At 49.4% G+C, this 16,032-nt stretch overlaps 1 protein-coding gene across 1 annotated transcript in view; it reads right to left on the bottom strand.

Moving 5' to 3' along the window:
- Positions 1–16,032, bottom strand: part of LOC115473968 (neurabin-1-like) — a 337,573-nt gene that overhangs the window by 16,509 nt on the left and 305,032 nt on the right. The window contains exon 17 of the mRNA XM_030209200.1: positions 6,754–6,939. Coding sequence (XP_030065060.1) covers positions 6,754–6,939 — 186 coding nt within the window. The remainder of the gene's footprint in view (positions 1–6,753; positions 6,940–16,032) is intronic.

The following is a 16,032-nucleotide window of genomic DNA, read 5'->3' as shown; positions in this document are numbered from 1 at the left end:
ACATTATTAATTTTTTTTTTTTTTCGGTTTTGCCAGGTTCTTGAAGCCTGGATTAGCCGCTGTCAGAGACAGGATGCTGGGCTTGATGGACCCTTGGTCTTTTCCCAGTATGGCGGTGCTTATGTGCTTATAAAGTGTTTAAATCAATGGAGTATAGATACTTTGGCAAGTGACTGATGACAAGTTATAAAGCTTTGATCTGGAATAGCTGGGCATTATAAGAGGTCTCATAGCTTTTCTCATGAACATCTGATGCGGTACCTTTTAATTAACTAATTAGTGTAAAAATGTGTTACATTGTGATGTTTTAAGGGTCAGTCACGTTTCATATTCCTCTCTCTCTCGCATGAAGCAAACTAAAGGCTGTCCAGAGATAGTTTTACCCTCTACATGTCGATAAGCACTAATTGCGCCGAGGTGAACCCTTATGGAGTTGGTCTTGAGACCAGACTCTGGCAAGTGTAGAAGGTATTCAACCAGGGTCTGTGTAGGACAAGAAAGAGGATCTAGGGCCTTGCTGTCACACCAGACGGCAAACCTCCTACATTTGAAAGAATAACATCTCTTCATGGAATCTTTTCTGGAGTGGAGGAGTGGCCTAGTGGTTAGGGTGGTGGACTTTGGTCCTGGGGAACCGAGGAACTGAGTTCGATTCCCACTTCAGGCACAGGCAGCTCCTTGTGACTCTGGGCAAGTCACTTAACCCTCCATTGCCCCATGTAAGCCGCATTGAGCCTGCCATGAGTGGGAAAGCGTGGGGTACAAATGTAACAAAACAAAAAAAAGCAAGGAAGACTTGGGAGACACTATCTGTGCAGCGCTGCGTATGCCTTGTAGCGCTATAGAAATGCTAAATAGTAGTAGTAGTACCTAAGGAGGCGAATTCTAAGGTCTCAACATCCAGGCCGTGAGAGCCAGAGACTGGAGGTTGGGATGTAGAATCGACCCCTCGTTCTGAGTGATGAGGGTTGGAAAACACTCCAATCGCCACGGTTCCTTGGAGGATAACTCCAGAAGAAGAGGGAACCAAATCTGACGTGGCCAGAAGGGTGCAATCAGGATCGTGGTTCCGCGGTCTTGCTTAAGTTTCAGCAAAGTCTTCCCTACTAGAGGTATGGGAGGATACATATACAGAAGGCCTATTCCCCAATGAAGGAGAAAGGCATCTGACGCTAGTCTGTCGTGGGCCTGAAGCCTGGAACAGAACTGTGGGACCTTGTGATTGATTTGAGTGGCAAAAAGATCCACCGAGGGGGTGCCCCACGATCAGAAGACCTTGCTGGCTATGCCCATATTCAGGGACCACTCGTGAGGTAGCATTACCCTGGCTCAGCCTGTCGGCCAGATTGTTGTTTACACCTGCCAGATAAGATGCTTGGAGATACATGCCATGACGGCGTGCACAAAGTCACATCTTGACAGCTTACTGACACAGAGGGCGAGATCTGGTACCACCCTGCTTGTTGGTGTAGTACATCGCAACCTGACAGCCGACCTCTGAAAACCTTCAGAGCATTCCAGATCACTCGTAATTCCAGGAGGTTGATCTGAAGACCTGTTTCCTGGAAGGACCAGGCTCTTTTGAGTGTGAAGCCCATCCACATGAGCTCCCCACCCCAGGAGGGATGCATCCGTCGTCAGCACTTTTTGTGGCTGAGGAATTTGGAATGGTCAAATTGGACCAAATTGTCCACCACTAAAGAGAATTTCGAAAGTTGGTGGACAGTTGGATTATATCCTTCAGATTCCCTGCAGCTTGACACCACCGGGAAACTAGGGTCCATTGAGCTGATCTCATATGTAGGTGTGCCATGGGTGTACATAAACTATGGAGGCCATGTGCCCCAAGATTCTCAAATCTGCCGAGCTGTGACCTGCTGAGACACTCGAACTGTGGACACCAGGGATAGGAGGTTGTCTGCCCTTGTCTCGGGGAGATAAGCCCGAGCTGTCTTCATGTCCAGTACTGCTCCAATGAACTCCAATTTCTGAACAGGCGTGAGAGGGGACTTGGAGCAATTTATTATGAACCCCAGTAGCTCTAGCACCTGAACAGTCATTCGCATGGACTCCAGAGCACCTTCCTCCGAGGTGCTCTTTACCAGCCAATCGTCGAAATAAGGAGATACATGCACTCCCAATCTGTGTAGCAACACTGCGACTACTGCTAGACATTTTGTAAACACTCTGGGCACAGACACCAGGCCAAAGGGCAGTACACGGTACTGAAAGTACTAGATGGGCTGAAGATAGGTCCCTAAGTGGTGAACTGGATTAGGAACTGGTTGACGGACAGACGACAGAGGGTGGTGGTAAATGGAGTTCGCTCGGAGGAGGGAAAGGTGAGTGCCTCAGGGATCGGTGCTGGGGCCGATTCTGTTCAATATATTTGTGAGTGACATTGCCGAAGGGTTAGAAGGTAAAGTTTGCCTATTTGCAGATGATACTAAGATTTGCAACAGAGTGGACACCCGGGTGGGAGTGGAAAGCATGAAAAGGGATCTGAGGAAGCTAGAAGAATGGTCTAAGGTTTGGCAATTAAAATTCAATGCGAAGAAATGCAAAGTGATGCATTTAGGGAGTAGAAATCCACGTGAGACTTATGTGTTAGGTGGTGAGAGTCTGATAGGTACTGAGGGGGAGAGGGATCTTGGGGTGATAGTATCCGAGGATCTGAAGGCGACGAAACAGTGTGACAAGGCGGTGGCCGTAGCGAGAAGGTTGCTAGGCTGTATAGAGAGAGGTGTGATCAGCAGAAGAAAGGAAGTGTTGATGCCTCTGTACAAGTCATTGGTGAGGCCCCACCTGGAGTATTGTGTTCAGTTTTGGAGGCCGTACCTTGCGAAGGATGTTAAAAAAAATGGAAGCGGTGCAAAGAAAAGCTACGAGAATGGTATGGGATTTGCATTCCAAGACGTATGAGCAGAGACTTGCTGACCTGAACATGTATACCCTGGAGGAAAGGAGGAACAGGGGTGACATGATACAGACGTTCAAATACTTCAAAGGTATTAATCCGCAAAAAAATATTTTCCGGAGATGGGAAGGCGGTAGAACGAGAGGACATGAAATGAGATTGAAGGGGGGCACACTCAAAAAAGATGTCAGGAAGTATTTTTTCATGGAGAGGGTGGTGGATGCTTGGAATGCCCTCTCGCGGGAGGTGGTGGAGATGAAAACGGTAACGGAATTCAAACATGCATGGGATATGCATAAAGGAATCCTATGCAGTAGGAATGGATCCTCAGAAGCTTAGCCAAAATTGGGTGGCGGAGCAGAGGTTGGTGGTTGGGAGGCGAGGATAGTGGAGGGCAGACTTATACGGTCTGTGCCAGAGCCAGTGATGGGAGGCGGGACTGGTGGTTGGGAGGCAGGAAATACTGCTGGGCAGACTTGTACGGTCTGTGCCCTGAAAAAGGCAGGTACAAATCAAGGTAAGGTATACACATATGAGTTTATCTTGTTGGGCAGACTGGATGGACCATGCAGGTTTTTTTTCTGCCGTCATCTACTATGTTACTATGTGTTCACAGCCAAAATCGAAGATACTTCCTGTGAGCATCGTGATGTGTGTGTAAGCATCCTTTAAGTCCAGAGAGCATAGTCAATCGTTTTCCTGAATCATGGGAAGAAGGGTGCTCAGGGAAACCATCCTGAACTTTTCTCGGACTAGATAATTGTTCAGGCCCCTTAGGTCTACGATGGGATGCATCCCCCCCCTGTTTTCTTTAGCACAAGGAAGTACCTGGAATAGAATCTCAGCCCTTCTTCTCCTGGTGGAAGGGGTTAAACCGCATGGGCCTTTAGAAGGGCGGAGAGTTCCTCTGCAAGTACCTGCCTGTGCTGGGAGCTGTAAGAATGCGCTCCCGGTGGTCAATTTGGAGGTTTGGATTCCAGATTGAGGGTATATCCTAAATGGACTATTTGAAGAACCCACTGGCTGGAGATTACGAGAGGCCACCTTTGGTGAAAAAACATTAATCCCTCCAACCGGCAAGCCGTCTGGTTCGGACACTTTTACTGCGGCTATGCTTAACTGGAGCCAGTCAAAAGCTCGTCCTTTGCTTTTGCTGGGGAGCAGCAGGGGGCCTTAGGCGCACACTGCTGATGAGAACGAGTGCGCTGGGGCTCAGCCTGGCTAGGCTGTCAAGAAGCCGGAGAGTACCTACGCCTATCATAGGAATAGGGAGCACTCCGCTTCCCACCAAAAAACCTCCCAGTTGAGAAGGCTGTAGCAGAAGGCACCGGACGGGAGAATCCATAGCATCATTATGCTTCTTGATCTGGTTAAGATCCTCTACCTTTTCTCCAAAAAGATTATCCCCCCCCCCCCCCCCCCAGCAAGGTACATCCGCCATCCGCTGTTGGACCAAATGATCCAGGTCAGAGACACGCAGCCATGAGAGCCTGCGCATCACTATACCCTGAGCAGCGATTCTGGATGCCACACCAAAGGAGTTGTAAGCGCCCCTAGCCAGGAATTTATGACACACCTTCTGCTGCCTGACCACCTAGCGAAAAGGTTCAACCTGCTCCGGTGGGAGGGCATCGACCAAACTTGACAGCTGTCTCACCGAGTTCCGCACGTGGATGCTTGTGAAGAGCTGGTAAGACTGGATACGGGCAGCGAGAATAGCGGCCTGATACGTCTTCCTCCCAAAAGAGTCCAAGGTCCTAGCTTCTCTGCCTGGGGGCGCTGAGGCATAGTCCCGCGTACTCTTGGCTCTTTTGAGGGCGGAGTCCACCACCATGGAATTGTGGGGTAACTGAGACCTCATCAACCCAGGTTCACTGTGGATCCGATACTGGGAATTTCGGGAATAACATGTATAAAATGTTTGGGTAGCTTTCCAGGTGCCCTTGACCTGGATTGGCCGCTGTCGGGGACGGGATGCTGGGCTCGATTGACCTTTTGTCTTTTCCCAGTAAGGCATTACCTATGTACTTATGGGAATCAGCTTTCTTCGGAATCACGGGAACAGAGGGAACAACCAGTTTTGCATAAGGACTTCCTTGAGTACCTTATGCAAAAGAGCCATCACAGCCTCCTTAGGTGGAGAGGGATAATCCAGGACCTCGAGCATCTCAGACATGGGCTCATCCTCTACCTCCACAGGGAATGGAATAGCAGTAGCCATTTCCCGGACAAAAGGTGTAAAAGAGAGACTCTCAGGAGCAGACAGTTCCTTTCAGGTGGAAGGGAAGGTTCAGAGGGAATCCCAGACGACTCATCAGAAGAAAAGTATCTGGGATTTTCCTCTGACTCCCACGAACACTCCTCTTCAGTATTGAAAAGTACCTTCCTAAGGGAACTCCGAGACTGAGTCTGCCTCAACGCCAAGGATCGATGTCCTCAATAGCAATGTCTAGAGGCCGAAACTCGCATTGACTGCGGCGAAGCTTCCTCCACCGAAGTGGAAGGGTAGTCGACCTGGATCGCAAGGACAGGGACCTCACTGCAGGTGAAGGGCCAGATGCCGCTGCAGCAGACAGCACGAAAGGCGCAAGCACCCCCGACACCGAAGAAGACTGGCACAGCAGTCCTTCCAGAAGTTCTGGAAGCAGGGCCCAAATGCGCTCGTCAAGAGCCGCCATCGGAGAAGGCTGCGGGTTAGGTGGAGCAGCCAGTGGCAGAATCTGGTGAGGCTCAGGTGCAGGTACCGGGCTGCTAAGAGGCCGACGCATCGGCACCTCCTTTATGGAGGGGGAGTGATTCTCTCTGTGCCGACACTTCTCGGGTGCCGAGTCCTTCGACGCCCTGGAGCTCCAGGCACCCTGTGTTGAAGGAGAACGGTGACGGTGCTTCTTTGCCTTCACTTGATGCCCGTCACCGAAGCTTCTCAGTGCTGACGAGGACGACGTGGAACCCTCACATCTTGGGGTCGGGTCAGACGATGGTTGGTCGCGGGGGGCCTACATAGCAGGTGGCCTCGAGACAGGTGGAGACCCACTTGACACCTCACTACTCCCAGTGCAATTTGGTCTCTTAGCAGCCATTACCTCTGCACCTGACGTCGATGCTTCCCTCTATGTTGACGCCGTCAACCTCGGTACCAATGTCGATGCCAACGTCGAAGGACCGGACCAAGCCCCAAAAGGTTTCTCGCGTTGGGCTTCTCAAGCTACTTGGGTCCGCTTCTTCATACGAAGACACAGAGCACAAGCAGCTGGGCTGTGGTCAGGCCCAAGGCACTGGATACATCAGGAATGGGTATCGGTACCTGAGACGGTCTGGTTACACAGAGTACAATGTTTGGAGCCGCTGGGTGTCCTCAATGACATGAAAGGAAAAACGGCTCTGGCGAAATCAAAAGACTCGATTGTGCCAATAAAAAGGGGCACAAATATAAGGAGAAAACCGGCTGCATCGAAAAAGAAAGGAAACTTACAATTGGACAAAAAAGACTGAGGATTAAGGATAATTAAAAAAAAAAAAGGGGGGGGGGGGGTTCTAAGCTCTTTTAAAAAAAAAAGAAAATAATGGCAAAATGCCGATTCCTAGGCCGATGCGGACGTCAACCCACGTGTGAGAATAAGCAGCCTGCTTGTCCTCGGAGAAATGCAATATCTCTTTCACAAAACTCTGAAAAGGACCTATTTGTTTCTTCGACTTGATTGTATCTGTACAGTGTTGCATGCATTTAGCAGCACTAAAAAAAATAAAATAATAGTGGTAGCCTGTTATACTTTCAAGAATACTTTAATTTGAATTTAATATTTTAATAAGAAATTTAAATTATCTGTGACCATTACCTTTAGCTTGTCACTATCTAGCAGCATCAGCTGTTGCCCATCTATATTCTTAGTTGTAAATTCAGCAATGTATTGTTCCATGTTCATTCCTATTAGCCACTGGCACACCTGCTGGACTGTCCAATCAGAAATGGGTCGGCTATGCCACTGATTCTGTTTTCCTGCTACACAGTCATCATCTAGTGCCTAGAAAGAAGAGACAGAAAAGGAATGTCACATGGAGCAATTCACAATTACATACAACTCAGTCCATCAACAACTAAAAATGTGGTAACTTGGTTGTTTAATATTTCTTAAATAATTTTACAATGACAATTTTCCAGATTCTACACAAACAGCAAGTAAACCTGATTACCACTCAGGGTGCGCCACTGAAACAGTGGCTTCCAAGCCATGGGTCATGACCCTAAATGGTCTCAGGTCATCAGTAAATGGAGTCACAGAAATAAGGCTGCTCCTCCTCTCTGGATATTCCACTTGTGGCAGTTAGCATGGGGCCTGTACATAATATGCCCTTCTCCCTCTTCCCATGTGGGCTTCTTGTTAGACTGGAAATCCTTGCAAAGTGTTGGGATCTCTGAGTGCTGCCTCCTGCTATTGCTGTCTCCAATGTTACTGCTGCTATCTTCATGCTTTGGATAAGGAGGGAGGAGGATGTAGATTAAAGGAGGCAAGGTAAGCAAAGATCTGCCTTTTGTTTCATCATTTTAGATCATGTGAACTTTTATGTGTTAAAATGGGGTCATACTGGATAAAAGTTTGGGAAGAACTGTGTTAGAGTACTGCAGTGCTCCTCTGCCATTAGTACTTCTCATCTCCTTCCTATGGGCAATGTAGTTCACACATCAGCTGTGAACTGAATGGGGCTCTGCAGACAAAGATGAACACTGAATAGCACAGATGTAACAAAAAGAACAGAGGCCAGCACTGTGGCATAAGGATGAATCAGAAAGGGTATGAAGGACAGAGGTGCACAGGGACTAGGAGATGGGTGAAAGAGCAGAACTTCTAGTCAGAAGGCAGTAAACTCTGGCATGGTTGCTTCTGCATAGCCAGGAGGGATGACGTGAAGACCCTTCCACTAATGACATTGGAAGAGACTTCCCCTGACCACTGAGGGAGCACGGCGATTTTAAAAAAGGAAATAGAAAGCAGTAAAGCAATAGCATTCTAAACCTGCTACAGAAAATGAAATTGCTTGCAGACTAAATATGTTCTCCTGATCACAGCTTTGAATTAAATCAATTCACTAGATTTCGAAGAGCTCCTAGTTGATATTTAACCAAACCTATAGTTCCTCTCACTGAATTAAAACATAATACTCCATATACCAAGATACTATGGTGTTCTTTCCATCATGCATGATAGCCATCAATGGCTATATGTGTAAAAATATCGCAAAAGTTAAGTTATCCAAAACAGAAGTCCTAAGGACCAATTAATGTTCTTTACAGTTGAACACTGAATTTGACAGGGTTATTACCCAACTGAGAAACCGGGTTAGCAACCTGGAAACGGCTGGATGAGGACTGGACTATGGTTCCCCAGCAGGAGCAACTGGGGATTAATCCTCCCTGCCATCACTAGACACCAGGGATTTTGAATAAGGTAGGCCTGAGGGGACATTTGGGAGGGTGAGGGAAGGGTGCTGGCTGGGCCACCATAATTAAAGGAGGGGGGTGCACTCTGGCCAATACTTGTTCTGAAGGGTGCTGACCCCTTCAAACAATAGTCCAAAAGCACTGGGCCACAGCTTGGTGACTCTATGCTTCCAGCCAGTAAAATAACCCCAGCTTTTACCTGGGGTTACTTTAAAGGTTGTAACACAGCTTGGAGTATACACCAGGTTTTTGCATCTTACTATGCAACGTGGGGTGACATAAATATTGCTGCATTAGGGCTTTAGAGCCGCTTTGTTTGTACCACAGAAAGGAAATATAACCAAATGAATTACCCTTAAACATGAGTTAAGGAGCAAACAACATGGGTCAGTGCCCTAATGCAGCTTGATAACTACTCCCCACCTCTCCTAATTCCAACTACTGGTACAAAATCCTGGATGTCAAAAAGTTACCACCCAAGAAAATAATTGGAATCATTGTGGACAATATGTTGAAGTTTTCATCCCAGTGTGCAGCAGTGGTCAAAAAAGCAAACAATGTTAGGGATTCTTCAAAAATTAAGAACAAAATAGAATATCATTATGCTTCTATACAGGTCCCTAATGTGATAGCACCCCCAGTATTGAGGGCTGTTCTGGTTGTCCAATCTCAAGGACGGTATAGTGGAACTAGAAAACATTCAGAGAAGGGCAACAAGTATGATAAAGGGGAAGGCTAAACAGGTTAGAGCTCTTCAACTTAGGGAAGAGATGACTGGGGAGAGGAGGGGGGATGGCTGACGTAGAAACGGGTAGGCCTGCAGGAAGAAGAGTGACTCCAGCCTTTTCTTTTTATTTGGGGGGGGGGGGGGGGGGGGGAGGATTGAGCATAATGGCTTGCCATTTCAAGAAAATATCTTTTGTTGCTCTACCCTCCTTTACCTTGATAGCAGCTGGAACAGCAGAAGGATTTCTCAGGCCCTGCCCCCTCATCGGATGTCATCAAAGCGAGGCCCAGTGGGCCATGTTAAGGACCCTGTGTGGCTCTTCAGGTGGAACAAGAATAGTTTTATATTTAAAATTGAAGTTGGGTACGCTGTCTTTCACTGGACTTTTGATTCTTTAAAAATCTGGAAACTTCACCCCATTTTGTTAACGGTGCTTTTTGTGGAGAAGACAGACAGTGTCATGGAACCATGAACTGAAGATTTGGTAAGATTTGCCTGGGACCTCCGTTGAGTTAGTTCTTTGCTCCGAGGCTTTCACAGTACCATTATAAATACTGATATTAAGAGGACTGAGCAGACTGGATGGGAAACAGATGGATAAGAGATATAAATGTTAAAAAGTGGTCAATATAAAACAAATAATGAATGTGTTTAGAAGGATCTTCTGCAAAGTCTGGCCATGGAGTTCAAGATATTACATAATTTAATTGACACTTTAATGCTTTTTAATGTTAAGAGGGAGGGAGGGACATACCTAATTCCAGTAGTTTGGGAATGGAGAATGGCCTATAGGAGATGGAGGAACTGAGGGAGTCTAACCTACCAACTGACTGTAGATTCTTCACAACATTCGCACATTGGTGTTACAATAGGTTGAGGGAGATATATTAGATATGGTTATAAGAATAGCAAAACAGAAAGGAGATCTTTGGTTTTCTGTACTTTCAATAGATTATCATGAGAAGGGAATTCTACAAATAACAGAATGATGAGTGACTAAGACTGCAATGTTTTATCAGATCAGTGATATATCTGTACAGACTGACATGGTTTTTATATAGCGCAGTTAGCACTACTTGTAGTGCTTTTGTGTTTGTTTTAGACCTTTTTATTTTTTTTAAAGGAAACTATTAGGAACTTCACTGGAATAAAATGACAAATTTTGGCCATCAATTTCAGAGTGTGTTTAGAATATTGCAGAATTCAGCCCACTACTTGTAAATGTACTGCAAGCACATCCATGCTGGATGGCAGCCCATACTAAGTAATTACAAAAAAACAATATTTTTATGAACATTAGAATATTTGCAAATCACAGTTACTGGAATAACAAACAGGAGCATAGCTTTTAATAGCTATCCACAACAACTGAAAAGTTGACCAATCCATATGTACCATAAATCACGTTCAAGCTATAGATAATTTTTAAGTAAAACCCAGAAAAAGAGGAAGTCTGGTGAGAACTTTTACAAGACAATCATTCTATGAATGACTGATAACATGAAGCAAACATGATTCCGGGCATCAATTATCAGTGTTACCAGTTTCTCGACAATTTGACAGCTATCAACTCAACGCCTATCATTCATGTTAGGGAAATTGAACACGTGCCCCATGTGATCCTGTTTATGTGGGCATGACAGCTCCACTATGTCATTGGTACTTAACAGCAATGTGTCCTAAATAAAATCTCTCCTTGTACAGTATTTGACAAGCACAAATTTCTCCTTGATTGCTGTTTTTCTCAGTCTTCCCATCTTCATCTTTTTCTTCCTCCTCTTCATCTCATTCCTCTGTCACTTCATCTTCTTGCCTATCACGCTTCATTATGCCACTGAGAGTAGTAGGATATCCTTTTCTCTCCACTCTAAAAACTTCCTGGAAGAGGTGATCAGGTCAGAATTGGGCCTGGAGAGGCTTTTAAAAGTGTGTCTATACTGCTTGATAGTGAATGATACATACCTGTAGCAGGTGTTCTCCGAGGACAGCAGGCTGATTGTTCTCACGACTGGGTGACGTCCGCGGCAGCCCCCACCAACCGGAAGAAGCTTCGCGGGCGGTCCGCACGCAGGGCACGCCCACCACGCATGCGCGGCCGTCTTCCCGCCCGTGCGCGACCGCTCCCGCCAGTTGAATGACAAGCAAAAAGATGAAAAACGCAACTCCAAAGGGGAGGAGGGAGGGTAGGTGAGAACAATCAGCCTGCTGTCCTCGGAGAACACCTGCTACAGGTATGTATCATTCACTTTCTCCGAGGACAAGCAGGCTGCTTGTTCTCACGACTGGGGTATCCCTAGCTCTCAGGCTCACTCAAAACAAGAACCCAGGTCAATTGAACCTCGCAACGGCGAGGATACAACAGAAAATTGACCTACGAAGAACAACTAACTGAGAGTGCAGCCTGACCAGAATAAATTCGGGTCCTGGAGGGTGGAGTTGGATTTACACCCCAAACAGATTCTGCAGCACCGACTGCCCGAACCGACTGTTGCGTCGGGTATCCTGCTGGAGGCAGTAATGTGATGTGAATGTGTGGACAGATGACCACGTCGCAGCCTTGCAAATCTCTTCAATAGTGGCTGACTTCAAGTGGGCCACTGACGCTGCCATGGCTCTAACACTATGAGCCGTGACATGACCCTCAAGAGCCAGCCCAGCCTGGGCGTAAGTGAAGGAAATGCAATCTGCTAGCCAATTGGAGATGGTGCGTTTCCCGACAGCGACCCCTAGCCTGTTAGGGTCGAAAGAAATAAACAATTGGGCGGACTGTATGTGGGGCTGTGTCCGCTCCAAGTAGAAGGCCAATGCTCTCTTGCAGTCCAATGTGTGCAACTGACGTTCAGCAGGGCGGGTATGCGGCCTGGGGAAGAATGTTGGCAAAACAATTGACTGGTTAAGATGGAACTCCGACACCACCTTCGGCAGGAACTTTGGGTGGGTGCGGAGCACTACTCTGTTGTGATGAAATTTGGTATATGGAGCATGAGCTACTAGGGCTTGAAGCTCACTGACCCTACGAGCTGAAGTAACTGCCACCAAGAAAATGACCTTCCAGGTCAAGTACTTCAGATGGCAGGTATTCAGGGGCTCAAAAGGATGTTTCATCAGCTGGGTGAGGACGACGTTGAGATCCCATGACACTGTAGGAGGCTTGATAGGGGGCTTTGACAAAAGCAAGCCTCTCATGAATCGAACGACTAAAGGCTCTCCAGAGATGGCTTTACCTTCCACACGATAATGGTAAGCACTAATCGCACTAAGGTGATTCCTTACTGAGTTGGTCTTGAGGCCAGACTCTGATAAGTGCAGAAGGTATTCAAGCAGGTTCTGTGCAGGGCAAGAACGAGGTTCTAGGGCCTTGCTCTCACACCAAACGACAAACCTCCTCCACTTGAAAAAGTAACTCTTTTTAGTGGAATCCTTCCTAGAGGCAAGCAAGACACGAGAGACACCCTCAGACAGACCCAACGCAGTGAAGTCTACGCCCTCAACATCCAGGCCGTGAGAGCCAGGGACTGAAGGTTGGGGTGCAGCAACGCTCTGTCGTTCTGCGAGATGAGAGTCGGAAAACACTCCAATCTCCACGGTTCTTCTGAGGACAACTCCAGAAGAAGAGGGAACCAGATCTGACGGGGCCAAAAGGGCGCTATCAGAATCATGGTGCCGTGGTCTTGCTTGAGCTTCAGTAAGGTCTTCCCCACCAAAGGTATGGGAGGATAAGCATACAGGAGGCCGGTCCCCCAATGGAGGAGAAAGGCATCCGACGCTAGCCTGTCGTGTGCCTGTAGTCTGGAACAGAACAGAGGCAGCTTGTGGTTGGTCTGAGAGGCGAAAAGGTCCACCGAGGGGGTGCCCCACTCTCGGAAGATCTTGCGTACCACTCTGGAATGAAGCGACCACTCGTGCGGTTGCATGACTCTGCTCAGTCTGTCGGCCAGACTGTTGTTTACACCTGCCAGGTATGTGGCTTGGAGGAGCATGCCGAACTGGCAAGCCCAACGCCACATGCCGACGGCTTCCTGACACAAGGGGCGAGATCCGGTGCCCCCCTGCTTGTTGGTGTAATACATTGCAACCTGATTGTCTGTCCGAATTTGAATAATTTGGTAGGACAGCCGATCTCTGAAAGCCTTCAGTGCGTTCCAGATCGCTCGGAGCTCCAGGAGGTTGATCTGCAGATCCTTTTCCTGGAGGGACCACAGACCCTGGGTGTGAAGCCCATTGACATGAGCTCCCCACCCCAGGCGAGATGCATCCGTCGTCAGCACTTTCGTGGGCTGCGGAATTTGGAATGGACGTCCCAGGGTCAAATTGGTCCGGATGGTCCACCAGAGCAGTGAAGTGCGGCAGCTGGTGGAGAGGCGGATGACATCTTCTAGATTCCCGGTGGCCTGAAACCACTGGGAAGCTAGGGTCCATTGAGCAGATCTCATGTGAAGACGAGCCATGGGAGTCACATGAACTGTGGAGGCCATATGACCCAGAAGTCTCAACATCTACTGAGCTGTGACCTGCTGAGACGCTCTGGTCTGCGAAGCCAGGGACAGGAGGTTGTTGGCCCTCGCTTTGGGAAGGAAGGCCTGAGCCATCTGGGTATTCAGCAGAGCTCCTATGAATTCCAGAGACTGTGTTGGCTGGAGATGGGACTTTGGGTAATTTATCACAAACCCCAGCAGCTCCAGAAGTTGAATAGTGCACTGCATAGACCGGAGGGCTCCTGCCTCCGAGGTGCTCTTGACCAGCCAATCGTCGAGATATGGGAACACGTGCACTCCCAGCTTGCGTAGGTACGCCGCTACCACCACGAGACACTTTGTAAACACTCGTGGGGCAGAGGCGAGCCCAAAGGGCAGCACACAATACTGAAAGTGCCGTGCGCCCAGGTGGAATCTGAGATACTGTCTGTGAGCTGGCAGTATCGGGATGTGAGTGTATGCGTCCTTTAAATCCAGGGAACATAGCCAATCGTTTTTCTGAATCATTAGCAGAAGGGTGCCCAAGGAAAGCATCCTGAACTTTTCTTTGACCAGGAATTTGTTCAGGCCTCTCAGGTCGAGGATGGGGCGCATCCCCCCTGTTTTCTTTTCCACAAGGAAGTACCTGGAATAGAATCCCTGCCCTTCTTGCCCGGGTGGTACGGGCTCGACCGCATTGGCGCTGAGAAGGGCGGAGAGTTCCTCTGCAAGTACCTGCTTGTGATGGGAGCTGAAGGATTGAGCTCCCGGAGGACAATTTGGTGGCAGGGAGGCCAAATTCAGGGCGTATCCGCACCGCACTATTTGGAGAACCCACTGGTCGGAGGTTATGAGAGGCCACCTTTGGTGAAAAAATTTTAACCTCCCTCCGACCGGCAGATCGTCCGGTACGGACACTTTGAGGGCGGCTATGTTCCTGTGGATCCAGTCAAAAGCCCGTCCCCGGCTTTTGCTGTGGAGACGCAGGGGGCTGCTTAGGCGCACGCTGTTGACGAGAACAAGCGCGCTGGGGCTGTCCCTGTGCCTGGCGAGGCCTTCGGGCCGGCTGGGTGTACCTACGCTTTGCAAAAGAATAGGGCACAGCCTGCCGGGCCCGGGAAAAACGTCCACCTGCTGAGGTGGGTGCTGAAGGCGCCCGGTGGGAGAGCTTGTCGAGAGCGGTTTCCCGCTGATGCAGTTGGTCCACCAGCTGCTCGACCTTCTCACCAAAAATATTATCTCCCCGCAAGGGACGTCGGCCAGTCTCTGCTGGGTGCGGTTGTCCAGGTCAGAGGCACGCAGCCATGAGAGCCTGCGCATCACTATACCTTGGGCCGCAGCACGAGATGCCACGTCACAGGTGTCATAGATACCTCTGGACAGGAACTTTCTGCACGCCTTCAGCTGCCTGACCACCTCCTGATAAGGCCTGGACTGCTCCGGCGGGAGCTTATCGACCAGGTCCGCCAGTTGCTTCACATTGTTCCGCATGTGGATGCTCGTATAGAGCTGGTACGACTGGATGCGGGTCACGAGCATGGAGGATTGGTAGGCCTTCCTCCCAAACGAGTCCAGAGTGCGAGACTCCCGCCCCGGGGGCGCCGAGGCGGTATCCCTCGAACTCCGTGCCCTCTTGAGAGCAGAATCCACGACCGCCGAGTCATGGGGCAATTGGGGCCGCATTAACTCTGGGTCCGAGTGGATTCTGTACTGGGACTCTGCTTTCTTGGGAATGATGGGATTAGATAGTGGTCTCATCCAGTTCCGAAGCAGTGTCTCTTTGAGGACATTGTGCAACGGCACCGTGGAGGACTCTCTAGGTGGTGATGGATAGTCGAGGACCTCGAGCATCTCAGCCCTCGGCTCATCCACAGAGACCACGGGGAAGGGAATGCAAATAGACATATCCCTTACAAAGGGGGCAAAGGAGAGGCTCTCAGGAGGCGAGAGCTTCCTCTCTGGTGAAGGCGTGGGGTCCGAGGGAAGACCCGCAGACTCCTCTGAGGAGAAATATCTGGGGTCTTCCTCTTCCCCCCATGAGGCCTCTTCCTCGGTATCGGACATAAGCTCATGTAGCTGAGTCCTTAACCGGGCCCGGCTCGACGTCGAGGCACCGAGGCCTCGGTGTCGTCGAGCGGTGGACTCCCGCGCCGGCGGGAACGAAGCTCCCTCCATCGACGTCGACTCCACCTGCGTGGCGGTCAAGACCGGCGCAAGCACCCCCGGCGCCGGCACAGCCTGGCGCATCAGCCCTTCCAGGATCCCCGGAAGGATGGCTCGGAGGCACTCGTCCAGGCCCGCTGCCGGGAAAGACGGGGGGGGCCGGTAGAGGTGTCGGTGCCGGAAGCTGCTCGGGTCCAGGAGACTGCACCGAAGTGCTGGGACCCTGACGCGTCGGTACCTCCACTACCGAAGGGGATCTCTCCTCTCGACGCGGACGCTTCGGCGTCGACTCCTCGCCAATACCGAGAGCCGGATGCATCGAAGGCGACCGATG

This window comes from Microcaecilia unicolor, chromosome 7 (genome assembly GCF_901765095.1).
Source record: "Microcaecilia unicolor chromosome 7, aMicUni1.1, whole genome shotgun sequence".
Taxonomy (NCBI): Eukaryota; Metazoa; Chordata; class Amphibia; order Gymnophiona; family Siphonopidae; genus Microcaecilia; species Microcaecilia unicolor.
The sequence above is the reverse complement of the archived record's forward strand: the minus strand, read 5'-3'. Positions and strand labels throughout refer to the sequence as shown.